The sequence below is a fragment of the Colius striatus genome, chromosome 3 (assembly GCF_028858725.1).
Source record: "Colius striatus isolate bColStr4 chromosome 3, bColStr4.1.hap1, whole genome shotgun sequence".
NCBI lineage: Eukaryota > Metazoa > Chordata > Aves > Coliiformes > Coliidae > Colius > Colius striatus.
Window position 1 is genome coordinate 86,532,105 of NC_084761.1, and position 20,846 is coordinate 86,552,950.

The 20,846-nt window shown below is 39.7% G+C and overlaps 2 protein-coding genes across 5 annotated transcripts in view; one reads left to right on the plus strand and one right to left on the minus strand.

Moving 5' to 3' along the window:
* EVC2 (EvC ciliary complex subunit 2) overlaps nucleotides 1–6,399 on the minus strand; it is an 80,839-nt gene extending 74,440 nt beyond the window's left edge. For 2 of the 4 annotated variants that reach the window (XM_061992561.1, XM_061992560.1), the window contains exons 1-2: nucleotides 6,156–6,399; nucleotides 3,291–3,345 (exon numbers count right to left, since the gene is read on the minus strand). In XM_061992561.1, coding sequence (XP_061848545.1) covers nucleotides 3,291–3,345; nucleotides 6,156–6,392 — 292 coding nt within the window. In that variant the 5' untranslated portion in view covers nucleotides 6,393–6,399. Of the gene's footprint in view, nucleotides 1–3,290; nucleotides 3,346–6,059; nucleotides 6,088–6,155 lie in introns of those variants that run through there. The other 2 variants (XM_061992563.1, XM_061992562.1) reach the window with 2 other exon arrangements.
* Nucleotides 6,400–6,499: 100 nt separating this feature from the next.
* EVC (EvC ciliary complex subunit 1) overlaps nucleotides 6,500–20,846 on the plus strand; it is a 55,975-nt gene continuing 41,628 nt past the window's right edge. Inside the window, exons 1-7 of the mRNA XM_061992912.1 lie at nucleotides 6,500–6,670; nucleotides 10,253–10,363; nucleotides 13,057–13,140; nucleotides 13,654–13,886; nucleotides 14,737–14,821; nucleotides 17,063–17,161; nucleotides 19,371–19,508. Coding sequence (XP_061848896.1) covers nucleotides 6,500–6,670; nucleotides 10,253–10,363; nucleotides 13,057–13,140; nucleotides 13,654–13,886; nucleotides 14,737–14,821; nucleotides 17,063–17,161; nucleotides 19,371–19,508 — 921 coding nt within the window. The remainder of the gene's footprint in view (nucleotides 6,671–10,252; nucleotides 10,364–13,056; nucleotides 13,141–13,653; nucleotides 13,887–14,736; nucleotides 14,822–17,062; nucleotides 17,162–19,370; nucleotides 19,509–20,846) is intronic.

Here is a 20,846-nt window from a genome sequence, read left to right on the forward strand (position 1 = left end):
GTCTCTGCTATCTAATGTTGTTCAGTTTTCTTTGCTATTTTCCCCAGTCATCTGCCTCTCCTCAGCTTTGTGCACTGTTGCTTTGAGTGATGATCTTCTGCTCTTTTGCACTTCCAGCACCCACATTCAAGCCAATAAATACACTTAGGAAGGAGACTTTCCCACTCACTCACAGCTCTCACAGCATTTGCTTGCTGCTCAGGGTGTGCAAATACAGACAGGATCTGACCTGGTACAAAATGCATATACTTGTGGAGTCAGTAGGTCTATGTTCACAGGGGGTGTGGGTGGAAGGATGGATATCTAAGAAAAGAAACTGTCCTCTGTGGCAAGCATACTGTTCTTTGCTAAGAAATTAGTTTGCATAACAGAGGCCTTCCGTGCTGAAGCACAAGCCTTTACCATTGGACTAAGCAAAATGAGTCCTGAACACATTTGTGGCAAAGATGGGCTGCCTTTAGAAAAGCAGATCCTCATGCCTTACTTGTTCTTGACAGAAGTTAAGGTGAAGGTTATTCTTGGCCATAGCAATTAAATAGGATGACATGAAATTAAAATAGTCTCACAACTGGTTTGCAGCAAAGACTCTCATATGTCCTCAAGGCTCCCGTACCTTTACAACACATCATAACCTGCCAAACTACAGTGTGGAAGTGAAATCTCTGACAAGTTTGTGAAATGTCAAGCTCAGAATTAAAAATTACCTGACACGGAGAGGGAAAAAAGCAATTTAACTAAGACATTCTAACTCTTAGCTCTTGAAAGCTGCATATTTCAAGTCCCACATCTGTAGTCTGATTTGCCTTCCCCTAGAATTTATCATCAAAGCTTTGTATAATCTTGCTTTGTATCAGTGGGGAAGAAAAGAGTTATACTTGCTTACTCTATTTTTGTTGTTGTTGTGAATTATTCCCTACCCTGAAAACCATCCATAATACAAGATCCAATTTGAAGTCCTTTCAATTACACACAACAATGAACAGGCAAAGGTAGCAATTTATTGTATTTCAGTTTTCAATGTTGCCATCACCTTTTCTTGTTACAAAGTCAAAGAAACTATGGGCATCAAGAAGACAAGACAAATCTACCTTCTAGGCCTGCTTTGAGTATGTCGGAGAAAACACAAATATAACTCTCAAAAATCCATTGTGTTCCCCAATCACAGAGCTATTCTAGGATTGCTTTTTCTCACCCAGAAACAACTCGAAAAAGCTTCCAACAGAAACCTTGAGATCACTGTGCTGCCACAAACTATTTTGCTTTAGCATGCTGCCATTTTCAATGATAAAGGATTTATGCAGAAGTTCCGATCTTCCTCTTTGAGAATTTCTTCAGTAAGGAATAGAGAGTCTAGTAATTTGATTAAGCAAACCACTAAAAACGAAGCTTTACATATATTAAAAATGTGTGTGTATTAGAATGGGACAATACTCAATTATAAAATCAAAACTACGATTCAATGCTTGTAGCAGCCCCTCATTTAACATGTATATTTATGTACTAACAACAGTTTCATAGAATCATTTAGACTGGAAAAGACCCTTAATATCATTGATTCCGTCCATTCACCTAACACAGCCAAGTCCATCACTAAACCGTGTCCCTAAAAGCCACATCTACGCGTCTTTTAAATACCTTCAGGGATGGTGACTCAACCACTTCCCTGAGCAGCCTGTTCAGGACTTGACAATCCTTTCAGTGAATAATTTATTCCTCATATACAACCTAAACCTTGCCTGGCACAACTTAGGGCCATTTCCTTTTGCCCTATCACCTGTTACTTGAGAGAAGAGCCTAATACCTCACTACAACCTCTTTTCTGGTAGTTTCAGAGAGTGATCATGTCTCCCCTCAGCCTCCTCTTCTTCAGACTAAAGAACCCCAGGTCCCTCAGTCACTTCTCATCAGACTTGTTCTCTAGACCCATTACTAGCTTCATTGTCCTTCTTTGAACACATTCCAGCACCTCCATGTCTTTCTGGCTGTGAAGGGCTCAAACTGAACCCAGTATTTGAGGTGTCACCAATGTGAAGCTCAAGGGGATGGTCACTTTCCTAGTCCTGCTTGCCACACTACTTTAAATCACTAACTAAAACAAATTGTATGTCAAAATCCTTCAATCATCTTTTTTCTTTAGCACCAGAAGAACTAAAAAACCACATGCATTTCCTCTCTCAGTGGATGGTACATTAATAATTTGCCCCCCATCTGAAAGCAAGACTCAAGCAGCAAATATGACATTGAATAAATACAGGAAAAAAACACAAACCAGGAAGCTCAGCAAATCTGAATTATTTGCTTTCATATTTAAATTAATAAACTAATTTGTGAATTAGTCACGGCACAGGGCAAAGAAATTAGAGTACGATGACTGCTTCAGAGCATGTAATTTCTTGGCAAATGCATGTCACAAAATCATCTCTTGGGGAGCTGCAGCCATAGAAGGGGTGTCTGTTTTTCAGACAGAGCATTGCCTCTGTTAATGCACTGTATGAGGATGTTGTAACCTCTGAGGGTAGTCATCTGCACTATGCTTGGGTCAGGTAACACACTATTTATTATACTTAGATAATGAAAATAAAGACCAGAGACTCAGAGAAACTAAGTGATTTGTTCAAACATACACAAAGAGCCTGTGGCAGTCAGCCGTCAAATGCAGTTCCTCCAAGCTGCAAGGAACTTCTCTAAGTATCAGGGTACTCTACTTCCATCAGATTACCACTGGAGATACTCTGTGTATACGAGACCAGTGACAAGCTGTAGGGTACCAGCAACCCAGCAACACTTCCAGACCCCCTACATCTATGAGTCTTTAACAATTTGGTCCAGGGCAAAGTATACTATACCAATTACAGAGGTCTCTCAAAATAGCTTCAGTAATAGGTACTACAACAATGTTACTAAATGCACAGAGGTTAAGTTAGCTTATAAAAAGGAGTAAGATCTTGATCAACTTTAAGTAATATGGGTTTTCCACAACACTGGGGATGCTGGGCATCAGAAGGTGATCCCCTACATTACTACGTTTAATGAAGAATAAGAGCTCCTCCTGGAAAAGATTCAGAGCAAGACATGAACACGTGACTTCTAACAAGAGTTCCATTCTAGATAAGCTGTGTTGGAGCCTAGAGCATCCTTGTTCCTAACTTCTGAACAAACACTCCTCTCTGGTCCAGGCTCAAAAGTCCTGCTGATGATAATGGGCCACCAAAGCAGAGTTCTAGGCCTCGGCCCACCTTCACACCCTTGTCCCGGACTCTCATAGTGCCAAAAAGAAAATAGTTACATACCTGTCATACCCAGACATCCCTTCTCTTTTTGAAGCTCCAAATTCTCTCTGATAACCTAAAGTTAACACAGAGCAATTATAAAAAAGAACTGTTTTCATAAATAATACTAAATTCTTATGCTGAATTTATGCTTCACAAACAGACAGAACTCTGTTCCATCAAGTCTTGAGTTTAGCAAAATTAACTACTAGAAGAGACACAACATGCTCTAGAGGTCTCCCACAACTTGATAAGCAGTATGTGGCTCTGCTGTATGGCTATAAGCTTGGGGTTTAAACTGTACTCTTCACATTATGAGGCTAAGCCTCTGTGCAACAGTGGAGCAGGAGAGTTTGTTATTAATTTGTTCTTATAAAATAATCTTTCTTTGCCATTTTCAAAGGCAGACTTGAGGACAGAGGAATATATAATCACTGGGAGTCAGCAGGAGTGTGTCCATATTGGAATGAGGGCTACTGACGTCATGCTCATTCTTGGCTCAAAGCATTACATGGAACATTTGAAAGGAACCACAGGCTAAAATCTGCAGCTTATAAGCCATCATGACAGCCTTTTGCCTGTGCCCAGACCACAGCGATTGCTGCAGAAATCACAGAGAATCACTCTACACGTTAGTAAAAGAAACCAGTGTTTTTCAGGATTGTTAATGCCCAGTGTTTTGATCAGGACATAGTAGTCCTATAAGCACGTTTTCATTTAATAAAAATGCTTCCTTGCAGGCATAATAATTGAGTTAGGAACGTCATCTGATTAACAGCCATCCTCTAAGTCTGCTGAGTGACATGACCCGCTCTTGCTGTTTCTGTTTGCTCCCAAGCACTGCATGTGAGTAATATTAAATACTGACTTATATCAACACCACTGTTGTCGTACAGCAAGTTAGGAGCAATTTACTTCTTTGTCTGCTCAGGGAAGCCATCACTTTGATTATTGCTAGAGCTGTACTTTAGTTAATCTTGAATGAAAATAGTTGTCATTTCAGATAGGCAACTTTTTCTCAACAGAAAATGCAAGACATCTCACAAACTTGGATGCATGAGGAGCCCCGGGTTTTGAATGGACACAGCTCTGGAAAACAAGTACATACGGACTGGAGGCAGCTCTTGTGGAGCAGAAAGAAAGGACAGAGAAACAAACATGTAGCACAGAGGTCAGCCCTGGGATGCAGGTCTGGGAAACCCCAAGTATTGAGCTCTTCACTGGGAGCTATTTGCAAATTGTAGCACAGCTCTCCCTGCACTAAAATTGAGTTATGACAAAAGTTCTCTAATGCCATTATTAATTTCTTTTCACTGGTTAAACAATCTATATGATCCTGAATTTTGAGTAGCTAAGCATCTCAAGAACACAGAAAGATAATAACAGGGATCTCCAGTAGCAGCAGTTAGAAGGGAATTAACCCTTACCAGATATTTCTAGAGTAGTCTAGAGCCCTGTCTGCATTAAGGAAATATGTACCAGTAGAGCAAATGAATGTAACGATACCAGTGTAAAACACCGATGAAAATAGAAAACATCAATATGATGATCTACTATCTTAAATGTTGATGTAAGTCTTGTTTATAAATGTAAATCCAATATGACTATTACGCATTATAACAGCACATACATCATAGTCATGTTCCTATGTGACCTGATCTAAGTAAACCTGCTTCTGCAGGGGGGTTGGACTAGATGATCTCTAAAGGTCTCTTCCAACCCCTACCATTCTATGAATCATAGCCTGTGCCAGGGCTCCCTCATCCTTGAAGTAAAATAGTTTTTCCTTATGTTTAAATGGAACTTTTTTTGTTCCAGCTTCTTTTCATTACCCCTTGTCCTGTCATCGGATGGCTATGATTGTATTTGTCAACAGTTCCTTTGTAAATGAACCTGCAACAAAAGTAGATGGTGGTCTGAGAATGCTATAAGGCATAGCAGAAAACAAAAGCTTTATTTCCCCTTTCCTAGGAAATCAGTGTACAAATGGCTCCTGACTTCCACAGGCCTCAGGCACTCATTCATCTGTGGTTTTACTACAGCTCATGCACAAAAATCTACAATGTTTGTGCATGTGTGTCAACTACAAATGACATTACAGCACTCTTTGTTTCTTCTGACATTTAGTTTTCAGTAGTCTGCTTTGGAAAATATAGTCTGGATAAGTTCCTCCATTCTGCTGCAGAGTGTGTCTACCAGACCATAGAGTATCACCAGTGGCTCTGCATCAGCAAATAGCAACAATTCTACAGGCCAGCACTCCCATCATGCTTCAACGGTAATAAATGTAATGCACTAATATTGCCAGCAGACATTTTCCCAAGTTTTACATTAATTTACCATTCTGGCAGAAAAAAAAAATTAAGTTGGTTTGGACTTGAAATACTGTTTTCTGCTGATTAGTTTTCTTGTAATCACACCACAGACTAATTACTCACAGCTCGCTCAATTCCCTACTGCAGTCTCTGCTACCTTCCACAACGGCAAAATAAAACTACGATGACACATTTTGAGACATGTTGATAAAGAATGGAAAACGAGAGCTTTATTCTAAATCGCTAATGGCATTCCCAATAGTGGCCCTACTCTGGGGGGCAAGGGTGAGTAGGTAAAAAGAAACACCAAATGCCTCTACACTGGAGGAAGAAGGGCCAAGCAGAGCCGCCCTCTGCATATGGCACGTTGTATTGGCCCCACCACGCTAACCCTCATCAACTTTTCCGGCCGCTGCCCCTAATCCAAGTGCCTGGGGAGCGGTCGCCACCGCTGCGCCCTCGGACAGGGCCTCACCTTCAGCCCGCCATCAGCCTCCCCGGGCCCGCGGATTCGCTCCGCTGAGGGGCTGAGCCGCTACCCGCGCAGCACCCCGCGGGGCTACTGCCTTACCCCAGCCGCCGTCTGACCGCAGCGCTCCGGGGGCAGGCCCGGCGCCCCGGCCCCCTCCGCGGGGCTCGGCAGGGGTCGGCCCCCAACCGCTCGGAGGGGTCTGCAGGACAGCAGCGCCAGCAGCAGGCCGGCCAGCGGCGGCCACATGGCGGCAGGTGACCCTTCCGAAGGCGCACAAAGTGCGGCGGCACTTTGCAGAAGCTGCCCTCGATCCAGGCCGGGCCTCAGCCGCCGCATCCATCCGCCATCGGTCTCCTCCCACCGCGGCGAGGGCGGGGGGCGGAGGGGCCCCAGCCGGTGGGACCTCCCATCTCCTCCGCTCCACTCTCTGCGGGCCGGGCCCGATGGCGGTGGCCGGAGGCTGCTTGCAGGCGGTGGAACTACAGTTCTGGGCGCGCTCGCTGCCGGCGCTGCCCGCGCTGCTGGCCCCTGCCATCCTGCTGGGGCTGCTGCTGGGTGCCGCCGCCGCCGCTCTGCTCTGCCGCTGCGCGCTCGGGCCGCGCCGGCGGAGAGAGGTACGCGAGGCCGGCGGACGGGGGACTGGCAGCCCGCCTTCTCCTCTGCCTCTCGCCGCGGGGCGGCTCGGGCCTGTTTCGCGGGAGGCAGCTTGCAGGAGCCAGAACTGGTTTGTGAGGGGCGGCGGCCGCGCCGCAAAGGGCCCGGGAAGTGCCGCAGGCATGGCTGTGCGCGGGGCAGCCGGGACCACCCGAGCTGGGCCGGGGGCCCCCGGCCGGCCCGGCGGCGGGAAGCGAGCAGCGCGTACTCTGCAGCGGTGGCTGCGGGCTGGGGGGGACCTCAGCGGTAGATGGGGAGCCCCGCGGTTCCTGACGCACCTCCCCTGGGAAGCATTTCACTACTTTCTTCATGTAGAAACTTACTGAAACACGCAAACTGACTCAAAAGAGATGACGGGTTTAGTATGGGTTCTGAATATTGCCTTACTGGCTTGTTGTTTTCAACTTAAGTGACACACCAAGTGCCTCTTGCAGCCATAATTTCTTGTATGAGGCTATGTTGCCTTTGGGGGATAATGGAAGATGTGCCCATCTTGCAGACTTTGTGAGATAACTCAAAGTAAACATTAATTTACGTCTTAAGCCAGTAAGAATAATCCAGTTTTGAAAGTCTTTTACGAACTTTCCCAAAGTTCGTTTTACAAACAGCACAACAACCCACAGCACTGAGTTTGCACTGAGGATATGCAAAGACATGCTCGAGAAATAAAGGAGGCAGGACACATCTGACAGTGTGCTTGATGGAAAACTAACAGGGTTTCCTAAAGTATGAGATTTTATTAATAACATACCTGCCTTGCTGTTTTAAGGATTGTGGTGGATGGATGGTTCATATCCATATGGTTCACCTTAGAACCATAGAATGTTCAGACATGAGGATTGCAGAGGTAGCACATACCTATGGAATTACTACCAGGCAAATGTATTTTCTGAGAATTGTTATCGGCTTCTACTTCTTTCTCCCATTGCTTTTAGTCCCAAGACAAGCTGGATTGATTGGAGGTAGCAGCGGTTGGCACTGGCGCAGCTCTGCTGAGCATTCTGACAGACTGCAGAGGGGATCTAGTTTGGCTTCATTTTTAACCACACCTTTTTTCAGCTGTGACAGCTCTGCTGTATGTGTGTATTCTAGCTCTGCTAGAATTGATCCTCATTAAAAAAGACATAAGAGAAGAATCCTCTTGCTCCCAGCTGCTTTCAAGTAGGAGGTTTGAAACTCTGTTTGAAGCCATGCTTTAGGCTAGTAATGGAGGCACTTCAAATGCTGAATCAATGCATCCTGTGCGAGTGCAAGCCTCTCTGATTCAGTTGCTCAATTTCCCTAACTTAATAGGTAGTATCTGTATTGTGCTGCCACTAGCAACTGAAATACAGTCATGTACAATTTTGTCCTTTATGTCATTTTTGTCAATAAGGAACAGAAGCTGTCAGTTCTCACTGGTCCAGATCTTCAGATGCATTTAGGTGCTTAAATGCTATTAAAATCAATGCTACTGCTGTAAAAAATGTTGTTTATTTTGAAAGAAAAATAAACTAATCGCTGGCACATACAGAGCATATTGCAGGATGGGCAGGTTGTATCCTATGGATCTGATTTCCCTAACTGAACAGGGCTACCATAGGTTGTCCATGCCTTCCTTCTTCATTCTCTCTGCCTCACTAGTTGTGTGTATAGTTGGTACTGAACTGCATGTAGTACAGCCTTCTGTATCCACAGGAAAAGCAGGGAGAGTTTACCCGAGTGTGCCATGTTCCTTTCTAAGCAGCTGTTAGCCCTGCAACAGGAACGTGGCAAGTACCTGAGTCTGAGCAGCTGTAGGCATTGTGCTAAGCCACTGTCATTTGTTACTCATCTGTAATTAATCACAGTTCTGTAGATCTCAGCCTGAATCTGTGGTACTTGAATATGTACATTTAAATGTCTTGTTGGTTTGATGACCTGTGCATAGGATGCACTGGAATAGTTTTAAGAAGAAACCTTTATCATGGTAACTTCAGACAATGTAGTATACTGTAATACATTTCTATGGATAATATTCCTGTTAGAGTCCAACATTGCCTGGAGATTCTTGTGGCCCTTTGAATTGGAGCTTGTCTCATGGTGATATTCTGGTAGATTAGCTTGATTAAATGTTGCAGTAATTACAGTTAGTTTTATTCAACTTCTTAATGCTCCAAAATGGGAGCTCAGTAGCATTTCAGTTGCAAAAATAACAGAGGGGAAAAAACAAATGGAGGGTAAGGCATTAAGACTAGAAATGTTAGCAGGAAAATAATGAATCCTGGAGAAATTAAAATGTTTTTAAAATTATAGTGTTGAGGATATAAAAGAGTGAAAACAAATACAGGGTAAATATGAACAATTGGAGAAACAGGTTGAGAAAAGTCTTAATTTGGAGTGGCTTCGGTATAAGGTACAGCAGTGAGCTTAGCATGGCTACTTTCACAAGTTTCAATGACTGACATTTTGTGAACTTCTGATTTGGTACAAATAAGTGCCAAGATTGCTGAGGGACACTTGTTCCTGTTTTTTTGTCGTAAGCAGGTTTTAGGAACCAACACCTGCAATTCACCACATTTTATATTATTAATACGATCTGTTTTATAGAGCATGTAAGTTCCAGAGAGGTTATAGAGGCAAGTCATAAGGAATGAAATGTGTTTAAAAGCTGGGCAGTTCTCTATATTCTGAGAAACTGAAATGATTTATATACTATGTGGCCAAATAATTCAAGGAGAATCTTTCCATAAGACAGCCACATAACACAGTGGCTGCAGCCAGATCATTAGACTGCATCAAAAAGCAGTCAGTGAATTGAAAACCTGAAAAATAATTTAGAAAGCAGTAAAGGTGCAGTGGCTGCCCTCTTTTTGCTCACTAAAGAAAAATGCCTTGCAGTGCTGTCTTTGGATGCATTAACTAACATTAGTATTACTTTTGGTCTATTCAGTGCGCAGGGAAGGACGTGCACAGCAGCAGGTTTTGTTCACACATAGTCTGTGTCTACACCAGTGGCTCTATATATTTGTTAGCGAAATAAAAGCCAATGTTTCAGGTTGCTTTTGGGGAAAGATGATGGTGAACATTTACTAATGGTTATTTCTTCCTGATAAGAACTTGCCCCACACATAAAACTTCATTTAGGAATTTTTTCTTATAGTAGGAGACAAAAAAATACTCATTGTTCTCTTCATTGCAGCCAGTTGTAGCCAATTTCAGTTAACTTGCTTTAATTGAGAAGTTTAGTCTCAGAGCTTGAGCTTGACTCCATAGTCTGTAGTAAGATGTTTTGAGGGCACATGGATTGATTTGACATGTTTACAGCCTCTTACACCTTTGCAGATTAAAATTCTACTTCTGGACTGACAAATTCTTGAAGTTCATGCATTTTAATTATTCCTTTCTGAATGTGTAAAAATCTCATTCATTTTCAGATTGTATATTTCCAAAATTTTCAAGTAATACTGAAATAATTTGCAGGATGGAGACATCAGTTTATCCAGGCTGCTGTCAAAATATGTTTCCAGCAAACCTGCATGATCTCAGTGTTACATTTTATCTGTTTTCTCTCGGAATTTCAGAAGGATGATTCCCAGAGACTTCTGGAAAGCTTCAACTCTGATGAAAAAGACCACACAATCGCAAAAAGTAAAGCAGAACCCTATACATCAAAGGAGGAAATGGTGCTGGAGGTAAAACTTTGCTCTTGGTGGATGTCCATTTTGCTGCATGTAGCAGTGAGCACATTCAGGGCCTGCTCAAAACTGCCTTAATTTTATTGGGTTTGGAGTTGAGACATTAGAAATTGTTAAGAAAAGCATAAGGGAGTGGGAGTTGCTGCCTGCTTATGAGTGGATCCATTTAAGACACTCGTTCCCCTTGAGAATTCTATTTCTCCTAGGGAGCTTTTTTTTTTTTTAATAATCAAGATCCCAAGTTCTTTTTGGACAGAAGCTTCTTTCATTTTGTCTCCTATGTTGTCCTTAATTTCAAAAGACTGATGAGAAAAGTTAACACTATTGACATAAGAAGAAATTCCAGTGCTGATAGGTCATAGTAGATTCCTTCATGGAGATTTATTACAGAAATTTTAGCAAACTTCCCTCATGAGGTCCAATTTGGAACAATTATTTTTTTCTAGAGCCTTCTTAGAGGCTCCAGCTCTCAGGTGGACTGAGTAGATCAATGGAGAAAGAAGGAATAAATGAATTAAAATGAGTAGGTTTGTGAACAGCAACATCATCAGTGGCTGTTAGATCACTGCCATTCATCCGAAGCTGATTTGACTGCTCTTGGTGAAGCTAAAGGTTGTAAGTTAAACTGCATATTTTAAGAAATGTGCAATGCAGCTAACTCAATTTGATCTATCATACATAAATACACGCAGAAAGTGTCAGTTAAGGCCATCTGGTCTGGTTCTTAGCTTATAACAAAAACCCTTTCAAGAGAAAGGGAAGGTAGACATTATTGTAACATATACTGTTGGTTTAAATTCTGACAGGTAATTAGTGTTCATTTCAGCTTTGTGATCAGGAGTGGTGACAAACCATGGTTGGTCATTTTGCTTGAGTTAAAGTACAGCATAACAAGTGAGCATGGATTAGATTCCCTTTTGGAGTGCAAATACTGTGGGAGAACTTGTGCAATGATACAACTTTATGCATATTACCTGTCCTTTTGAAATGAGATCATGGTCTTTTAGAGGTGACCGTTCACAACTAAATATATTTTCCAAACATGTTAGCTCATTTGTAGCAGGTTAAGAATCATAGAATGGTAGGGGTTGGAAGGGACCTTTAGAGATCATCTAGTCCAACCCCCCTGCAGAAGCAAGTCCACCTAGATCAGGTCACACAGGAATGTGTCCAGGTGGGTCTTGAAGACCTCCAAGGAAGGAGACTCCACACCCTCCCTGGGCAGCCTGTGCCAGGGCTCCCTCACTTGAACAGTGAAATAGTTTTTTCTTATGTTCAAATGGAACTTTTTGTGTTCCAGTTTCATCCCATTAAGAAGTAACTTTGTTATTTGAAGGGACTTGATCTCACCTTTATGTTAAAATGCTGGATTTTTTCCTATTAATTTGTTCCAATTCCCATAGACTTTTGCTGTTACTAGTATCAAATTCACAGTTCATGAAGAAGTGTAGTTGGAAAATACTTTTAGTTAGGTTAGAGCACTTCAGGAAAAAAGCTGTTTTCATTTTGGGACCGTCCACATTACAGTAGTACCATAATTACCATATTAGTAGTAACAACTCATGCCTGCTGAAAAGCAGGGTATGTTAGTTCTAGCACATTGTGATATGGCTTTATGGCTTTGGACTGGAGCTGCTCTGGCTACAGCCACTGTGGAGCAATAGCTTTGTTAGCTTCTGTCTCTGAATATGTACTGCAGCAATGAGGCTGCTCAGTATGAGCAAGTGTTTTACGTGCTGACTCTATGCTTCCAACTTTATCAGTAAATCCAAAAATTGCTTCTGAAAATAGATGAAATGGAGATGAAAAGGTACAATGATAAAAGAGTCTAATGAATGACGTAGTTTGCTCTTCCCATTTCTGTCTTAAGATTCTATTACTGCTTTGATATCTCCTAAAAAATCTGTATAAAGAAAATAATGTGACAAATCAGATTCTTTAATTTCATGTGACAAACCAAAAAAAGTGAGAGTAGGAAATCTAAAGCTTGAATTTAAACATTCTATCTGTTGCTTATAGTCAACCTTTTATTAAGCCATATATAACCTCACAAAGCAGAGCTGATTATCTCATTGTTCCAGTGCATAAAGCAGTGGCTATGAAACACAAGGAGCAGGAAGTCAGATTACGTGATATAGCAGATTGTATAAAAAGAATACATTATCTATAAAAAAGTTCTTTGGAAGAACATTGTTATTTTCTCCAGATTATAGGTAAGGGTTGTACTATAAAACTTACTGGAAAAAATGATGACTAGTTTTATTTAAGCTATTGTTTCTTTGTTTAAATTGAAAGAATTTATAGCCATGATGATATCTGTGGAGCTTATCCTTTAGAAGTTTCTATTATTAAGATAATTTCATTCTCGTGTGAAATCTTTAGTTGTTGCTAAAGGGCAGGAGGAAAAAAGGAAATGAAAATAACATGTGAATACCAAGTGTCATCTGTTTTTCCTTGCAGGAGTAAAATCGTTTTGGAGCAGTAGTAATAACAGAGTTCCCTGTTTTTCTGAGTTTTGTACTCTAAACGAGTCCCAGAAGAAGACCTTGTGCTAAAGCAGAAACAATAAATAAATAGTTATCAGTAGGAATTGCTAAGTTGTGTAACCAAAAGGGACATACCATACTTACAGTGAACAACCATCAGATCTACTACTGTTCCCAAATGATTTTCTGTTCTTTTTCATACAGGAACATGAGTCTCCTCTGAACAGTAACGTCACGGCATTTGCACTAAAGGCAAAAGTGATCTACCCCATCAATCAGAAATTTAGGGTAAGGTTTTTAAATCTACTTTTAAAAATTAATGATAATTATTCTTTGTCAGAGTGAAATGCAGTGTCAATGGAGAAAAACTTACTGCCAATCTACTTTGTAGGAATCTGTCTTTGTTTCCAGTCCACTGACTCAGAGCTTTTTCTGTAAGGCCTCAGCTGCTTTCAGCTCACTCTGACACCTGAAGTGCTTTACATGGCATTGGATCACTTTTCACTGTAGTCAAGAGACCTTCTCATTAACATTAATGGAAGTTGTGTGTGCCCACGGAGACGAGAAAAACCCCACAAGGATCTGCCCTTCAGTAAGAAAATGGGCACCAGATAACCAGAACAGAAGAAAGGTTTTCTGGACAATGCAGAAACCTGTCAATATGATGAATCTTAATTCATGTGGAAACACTTTTGCTGTGTGTATTATTTTTTTTTTTTGCTTGAAAGCAAGCACTGCAAATTGATGAGATGTTTACCTTGTCTTATACTGACTGACCTTGTGAGTTTTCTTTGACTATAGCCTTTGGCAGATGGCTCATCCAATCCATCTTTGCATGAGAATCCAAAGCAGGCAGTTCTGCCTAATCAGGTCATGGAGACCTCTGCATCAGGCAGCCTGGGATCCCTGAGCCAGGGAGACAAAGAGGACTGCAGTTCCTCCACAACAATACATTCCACAACAAGTGATGACAGATTTCAAGCTCGAGCCTTCCTCAAAGTGACCAGTTTCCCTGAAGTGCTGACCTGTGAGAGGTAAGCAGTAAACCTGCCCTCCTGTTCAGTCATTTCCTAGCATGCCTTAGTGATTTTCAGGACAATCACTAAAGGTCTGGTGTAGATGAGAGTCTGGGCTTGAATGCATACAGTCACCATATCAAGGTATAGGTATATCACTGTTAGGACTAGGACATCCCTTTGTTTTGTTACTTCACACGTGCAGTGGCATGCTCGGCTGGGGATGCGGTCCTCTGTGCTCTACAACATCATGTCACACAAGTGCCCTGAGAACAGCAAGTGGCAATGCCCTATTCTTTCCATTTTAGTGAGAACTGCTCATGTCTTACTGTGGGGAAAACTGTTCCCTTCTCAAAAGCACCGCTGATGAGCAGGTACAGCTAATCAAAATGTTCTGATTTTCTTTCAGCTGTACCATATCCCTAGATGAACACACTTGTATCTTTTTTTTCTCATTAGCAAGAATAAAAATCATATATAGGTCATTGTTGGGACTGGAGAAGGTACTAGCAATGAAGAATATTTTGAAAATATCTATGCTTTTATAGCTGTTTTAGCTGGTTTAGTTTAAAGCCTTTCCCTTTGTTGTAGCTGCTCAAGCCTGTATTTACTTTGCCTTTTTCTAAAAAGAAATGCAATTTTGGGTTTTTTTAAAGCACTATTACTTTTTGCTTACTTTTCTGTAGAGGTATTAAATCTGAAAGAGAAGGTAATGTGGAAGTAAAGTGACTTGACTGTTGTTTCAGGGCAGTACTTTTAGAAGAATACTTAAATAAAACTATGTTTAAATAAAACTATGACACAGTGTTACCTTTTTATGTAACCATCATTTAGATTAATAATAATGCTTTTTTAATCTTTCTTTTAGTTTTGATGTTAAGCTCTGCCTTTGCAGTCTTATTTTAAAAGATCTCATGCTTCTTGATACTGAACTCAGAAAAGAAAAACATGAGGTAGGTACTTACGTCTCATAGCTATTGATTTTGAACATCTTGGGTGAATACTGGTTTAAGAAGTAACATAAACAGCATGCTAGCTGGGAAGCACTGTAACAGCGTTGCATTTCCACAATGTTGTCTTTATTTTTTCTTCTATTCCACATATGTATGACCTTCATAAAGGAATAAGATACAATGAAATATATTGGGCTGTGAAATACAGAGAGTCAGGCTGGATAATATGAAAATTTGGTTTTAAATTTTACTCCAGTGAATAATACAGCACTTGAAGTTTGTAAGAAGAGGAAAATATACTGAATAGATAAGTTTATGTCTTAAGGACATTGCTTTTGCATTGCAACTTCAAGGACTCCAAGGTCTTTGAATAAAATTGGAAATGCAGTTCAGCTGAGTCTTTTCCATTATGATAAATACAATAGTCATGGTTTTGTAGGACAGAAGAATTAAGGTAGCCATTTAAATCATACATAGCTACCTACATTAAATCACAGCTTCTAAAGCTGACAGGATAAAAAAAAAACAAACCAAACCAAAATGGATGTATACAAGTAAAGCCACAGAATACTCAGGAGATTTTTTTTTTTTATAGTGACTAGTTATGATCAGGTACACAATCATTGCTACTACTGAGTTTTATCTTAGTTAATATAAATATGGACATAAAGTATATAGATTTCTCCTTACCCTCTTTCCTGACCCGTATTTAAATAGATTGGTCATTTCTGATATAATTTATTAAATGTGCTGAGAGTATTTCAAGGGGTGGGATTTTCTAAACAAGTTTCTGCAAAACCCGGAGGAGGAGATATGAAAGTAAATGTGGAAAACAGCTTCTCTTCTGATGGGTTATTCCCGTCTAAGTAGATGAGAAAGAGAACTTGAGATCAGATGCCAGAAGGAGGTTCAGCTTGACTAGGGAAGGTTGAACTTGACCTTAGAGTTAATCATCAATTTGTAAATGAAGGTAAGGTAACAGCATGGTGATGTGATCACTGAAAACTGAGAAAATCTGCATTTAACACTTTGTGTTCCACCAGAAATTGCCACAAAAGGCAGCTGTCTTTGACCTTTAGCAGAAGCTTTCATAGTTTTATACTTTCTCTAGCAGGAGAAAAGGAAAAAATATTTCAGTCTACAGAATATATTTTTCTTTTTGCCTTTTTACAGTATGTGGTGTCTTGGTAGTGTGTGTTCAAAACTTGCCAAACTCCTATCTAAAACATTGGCAAGTGAGACTGCTGCTTTATGGTTCTCTCTTCAACTGAACTCTAATTAGAACATATTTTCCAGGTTTTACTCAGCTGAAATATTGGCTTTAATAAGTGTTTTTATCTGTAAATATTATTTTATTTATATTTTCAGGTATTTAAATTGGGCAACTTTTACATCCTCTGTTTTCAAGTACATGAGCAACAGGCTGTTAAATTTCACATGTTCTTATCGTCACACTGGAAAATGCTGCAGCAGCAGTTAGTAATGAAATGCATTGTCTTTACACTGACACTCTAATGGAGGCAATAGACAAAGACATTAAGCAAAAATTACAGTGTTCAAAAATATCTTTTTGAAGACAGTAGTATTACAGTCTTTAAAAAAATAAACACACAACTGGAAAATAAGTATATTTTGTAAAAGAAGGTAACTGGAACTGAGATCATAGAATGGTAGGGGCAGGAAGTGACCTTTAGAGACCATCCAGTTCAACCCCCTTGCTAAAGCAGGTGCTTCTCGATCAGCTCACACAGGAATGTGTCCAGGTAGGTTTTGAAAACCTCCAGAAAAGGAGACCCCACACTCTCTCCCTGAGCAGCCTGTGCCAGGGCTCCCTCACCCTCAGAGGAAAATAGTTTTTGATACTGAATTTGGCCAACTACCATTGAAATAGTAATGTCCATTAACCTTTAGAAAAATGAGCTTTTAATTTTTAAGTGATCTGCATTTTCTCCAGTAAAAGACTGTTTCAAATGTGTCACTCTGGTTACAAGGATACATGGAATTATATATACCTGTCCTTACTAGAATGTAACACCATCTTCCTGGATCATATTTATGTCAGAGCCAAAGAATTTTTCACAATGGAAGTACTACAGCTCTGCTGCTGATTTTGCTATTATTTTGCTTGTGTTTCACTGCAGTCTCACTGATTGATTTAAGTCAACAAAAGTTATCACAGAGATGTCCTTATGATGTTGAACGGGCATTTACCCCCAAATTTGTTTCCTTCCTTTTAAATAGATGTTTCTTCAGATTCTCAAAATATGCCTCACAGACTTTTGTCATAAAAAGAAGGTTACTGATGATTTGTTCAAGAAGATCCTTTTAATTCAGGAAAATGTAAGTGATTTTGTTGATTAATATTTAAGACCATGGAAAATCAGAGTTAATCTCTGCAGTTGGTGCAAGCTACCACAGCAGGCTGTCTCACCTACTCAAAAAATAATGTCATCTGTAATTTATTTCAGAAGAAATGTAAAGAAGCTCTGTTGTTTCTCTCCATAACTTTGTATGCAATTCCACTTTGTTACTGTATGAGTTGGTCAGGACAGCAATAAAGACAAAAGTGTTTTGTAGTTGAAAACCATTCAAACACACAAAACATTGTGTGAAATTTAATAGTTTCTAATCACTCAGTCTTTGTCTGGTCCCATGTACCATTACTGATAATAAAATAGCAAGAAGTAGAATACCAGAAAGAAAACCAAGGTTTTAATCAAGGGAAAATATACCTTTTTTTCCTCACTGTCCTTTTGTCTTCCATATATTAGTATCAAAATCCATATGCCACTTCTCAACTGGAAGGCATACATTAACGGTCCATATGCATTTCATGTGGAGTCACAGTACTATTTTTAAAGATTATTATAGGGATTAAAAAATTAAACAAAACGAGACAGCTAATGGTTCTACTTTGTTTTCCAAATAAGAGTCATAGAGAAGTCTGGATTGAGAGGCACATCTGGACACAATGTGCTCCAACATCCTGTAGGAAGCAGGGCCTTAAGTAAGGTTATGCAGTGCCCTGCTAATCCAAGTCTGGGTTATTTGCACTGAAAGACACTCCACCATTTGTCAGAGCACCTTAGACTAGTGTTTAATTTTCTCACAGTATTTTTTGTTTTCTTCCATACATATGGAATTTCACATTTAGGCATTAGTCTATCAGCTTGTCAGCTCTAGTTGTCGAGATTTCCTGCAGTCCACAATCTGTGAATCACTATCAGGAATCTCTGTAGTTCTACCTTATAATTTATATCAGAATACATTTTCCTTAATATCACTTTTCTGCCTAAAAACCTCAGTGTTGCTATATGAGATTGATTGTATTTACTAAATGAGAAGTGAGATTTGGTGTGCAAATCCTTTTTTTTTCTGATAATGACTTCAAATCATAAACACAGAGGTAATCTAGATTAGAGATGTGTTCCAGTATAGCCTAACTCTTAATGAGGCTTGACATCATTGGTATCTTCACGCAGCTAACCAAGCTGCTGCAAGAGAAAGACTAAATCTCATTTATTACATGCAATAATTGCCAGAGTAGTCCAGTTGTTTAAGTGTCAATATGGGATTTCCATGTCCTATATTACAGAGAGAGATCTTGGAAATGTGACAGCCTTCAAGTTGAGATAGTACATGAGGGATGAGACTGGTTCTGAACATCATGTATAAGCGATGTTGGTAATATGCAAATGTGTTAGCACTGGAAACTATTTACTGTAATACTGCATTGGCAAGGTGGAGGATTATATGATTTATTGCATAAAGTAATATCTCCTCTTAATTCTGCATTGTGAGAAAAAATCATGAGATTTTGATGAAATTATGTCTGTATCGAAATCTGATTATGTTTCTTTAAGGCATAAGGATATCAAGTTAATGCATTGACACCCAAAATTGGGAGTTACTAAAAGTAAAGACTTATTATGTAAGACACGTTTCAGCAACTGAAGAATTGTCCAACCTACTAAGTAATGACAGCAGACTAGTATTTGTCAGTATCATCCTGATTTCAAAGGTCTGAAAAACTTAAAAACCCATATAATCATGTAGCCTGTAATTTCTCTCCAATGAACATTACAGGTGTGTTCATCTGTATCGTGCTAGCACTCTGCAGGAAACACTCTGTGTTTTTGTGTCTAGGTGCTTATCTGTACTTTTAAACACAATATGTAAACTCAAAGCTGTCATTTAAGATGTCTCGTGCATTAAAAATATTTGTTAATAGATTGAAAGGATTATTAGTATGAAACCTCATGAAGCAGTGTTTACTAAAACTTGAATTCAGTGGAAACGGACAGCAGTCATGATTCTACTTGCATGCTAGTGGAAATGTATATATTTGAATTAACTATAGTTCAGAGCTGCCATATACCTTGAGTTTTCTTTGCTTGCGTCATGAGAAGCATTATCCAGAGACAGAACTTTATGAATGCTCTTGTTCAGCTTTCTTAGCCATTAACCAGAACTGACGTAGATATTCACTCCTGAATGTAGAAATTATATCGTTGTTTCTGTTTAACAAATCACTTGCTTTTTTTCCCAGGATTTTGAAGAATTACAGAAACAACTTGACTCTAGACTGCAGAATACTGAAATGTCAGGAGCCCATAATTCAGAGTACCAGACTTTAGAAGACTTGGAAAGGAAAGAAAGGGAGTATTCTGAGCACATAATAGATAATGTAACTTTTTTTCTTTTTCAAAAATGTTGATTTAATATTTTACTTTTAATGGGGAATGCTTTTTAATTTTTTTTAACTGTTGTGTTAACTAGTCTACAGTTGGTAGTTCAGATGCACATGAGTCGTGAAAAAATTTTGATGTCATTCCAGCAAAGTATTTCCAACTCCCTTTGTATGCCAGTATAGTTTTTATACAAACACTGTTTTGTCTCACTGGTTTTAGAACTGGGAAATGTCTATTGCTGGTTAGATTTATTTCAAGCCTATGTATAACCTGACTTTTAGGAATTGAATCCTAGCACTCCCCTCCATAATTGAGTAAGAGAGTAATAAAAGACTATAGAGGGGTTTCATTTGAAGTAAGTACTAAGAAAGTAATTACAGTACAACCTTTTACTATCCTTTGCACATTTACTTAGCAAAACGTTTTTCTTTAGCGACTTTCCACATTAGTTTTTCATGTAAAAATAGCAAGCATTTGATTCTCAAAGTAAAGGTTTTTTGGTTTTTTTTAGCAGTCACTGTGTCTTAATAGCTTGAAGACTAAAAAATTAAAGGTTAATAATATTCTGCATATTATTTTCCAGTAAACTGAGTAATCTAGAAGATATTCTCCTTCTCAGTGCTGTTTTTGAGGTTTGAGTAAATTCACTGCTGATGAAAATGAGAGACTGACTAGTCAGACTGATGGCTCTGTTAGCTGCCTGCACTGATTGACTGTGGCATTTCAGCCCTGAACTGAACAGCTCATCATCTCAGCCTTGGGCATATTTCATAGAGGAGTTAACATTTTTAACTGTCTGATGGTGAAGTGCTTCACTGGGAATTTTCTTGGCTCTCTCTTGAATCTCTGTGCTTTTTACTTTATATTGGAAGTCCTGGAAACTATAGTACATGTGTGTCTAGTTTCTTTTGCAATTTAACATTATTCTGTGAAAAATTGATTGTTTAGAGTTCTCCAGGGTTAGCTACATTAAAAAGTCGCTGGCAGCCTTACTGGGCAACATGAGGCAGTTACTCACCAGCAGCAGTCATCCTTCAGTAGGTCTGTCACTCTTACGCCAGCAGATGCTTTTCATCCATATTAAAAATGATTTCCCTGTACACAGATTCTTACAGATCAGGACCTTGAACTAATCCAGCCATCCCTCACTAATCTAAAGGATTTTTTTGCTCTGCTCATAGCTGCCATAGTTGCAGGGTTTTTTTTTTCAAAACTCACAGATACTTACTGCAACTCTTGGCAATGGATATATTTTCTTATCTTTATGTATGTTAGTAATCCCATTGAAGATGACAGAATATTCACAGTTGTGCAGAGTCATGACTGTGTGTTAG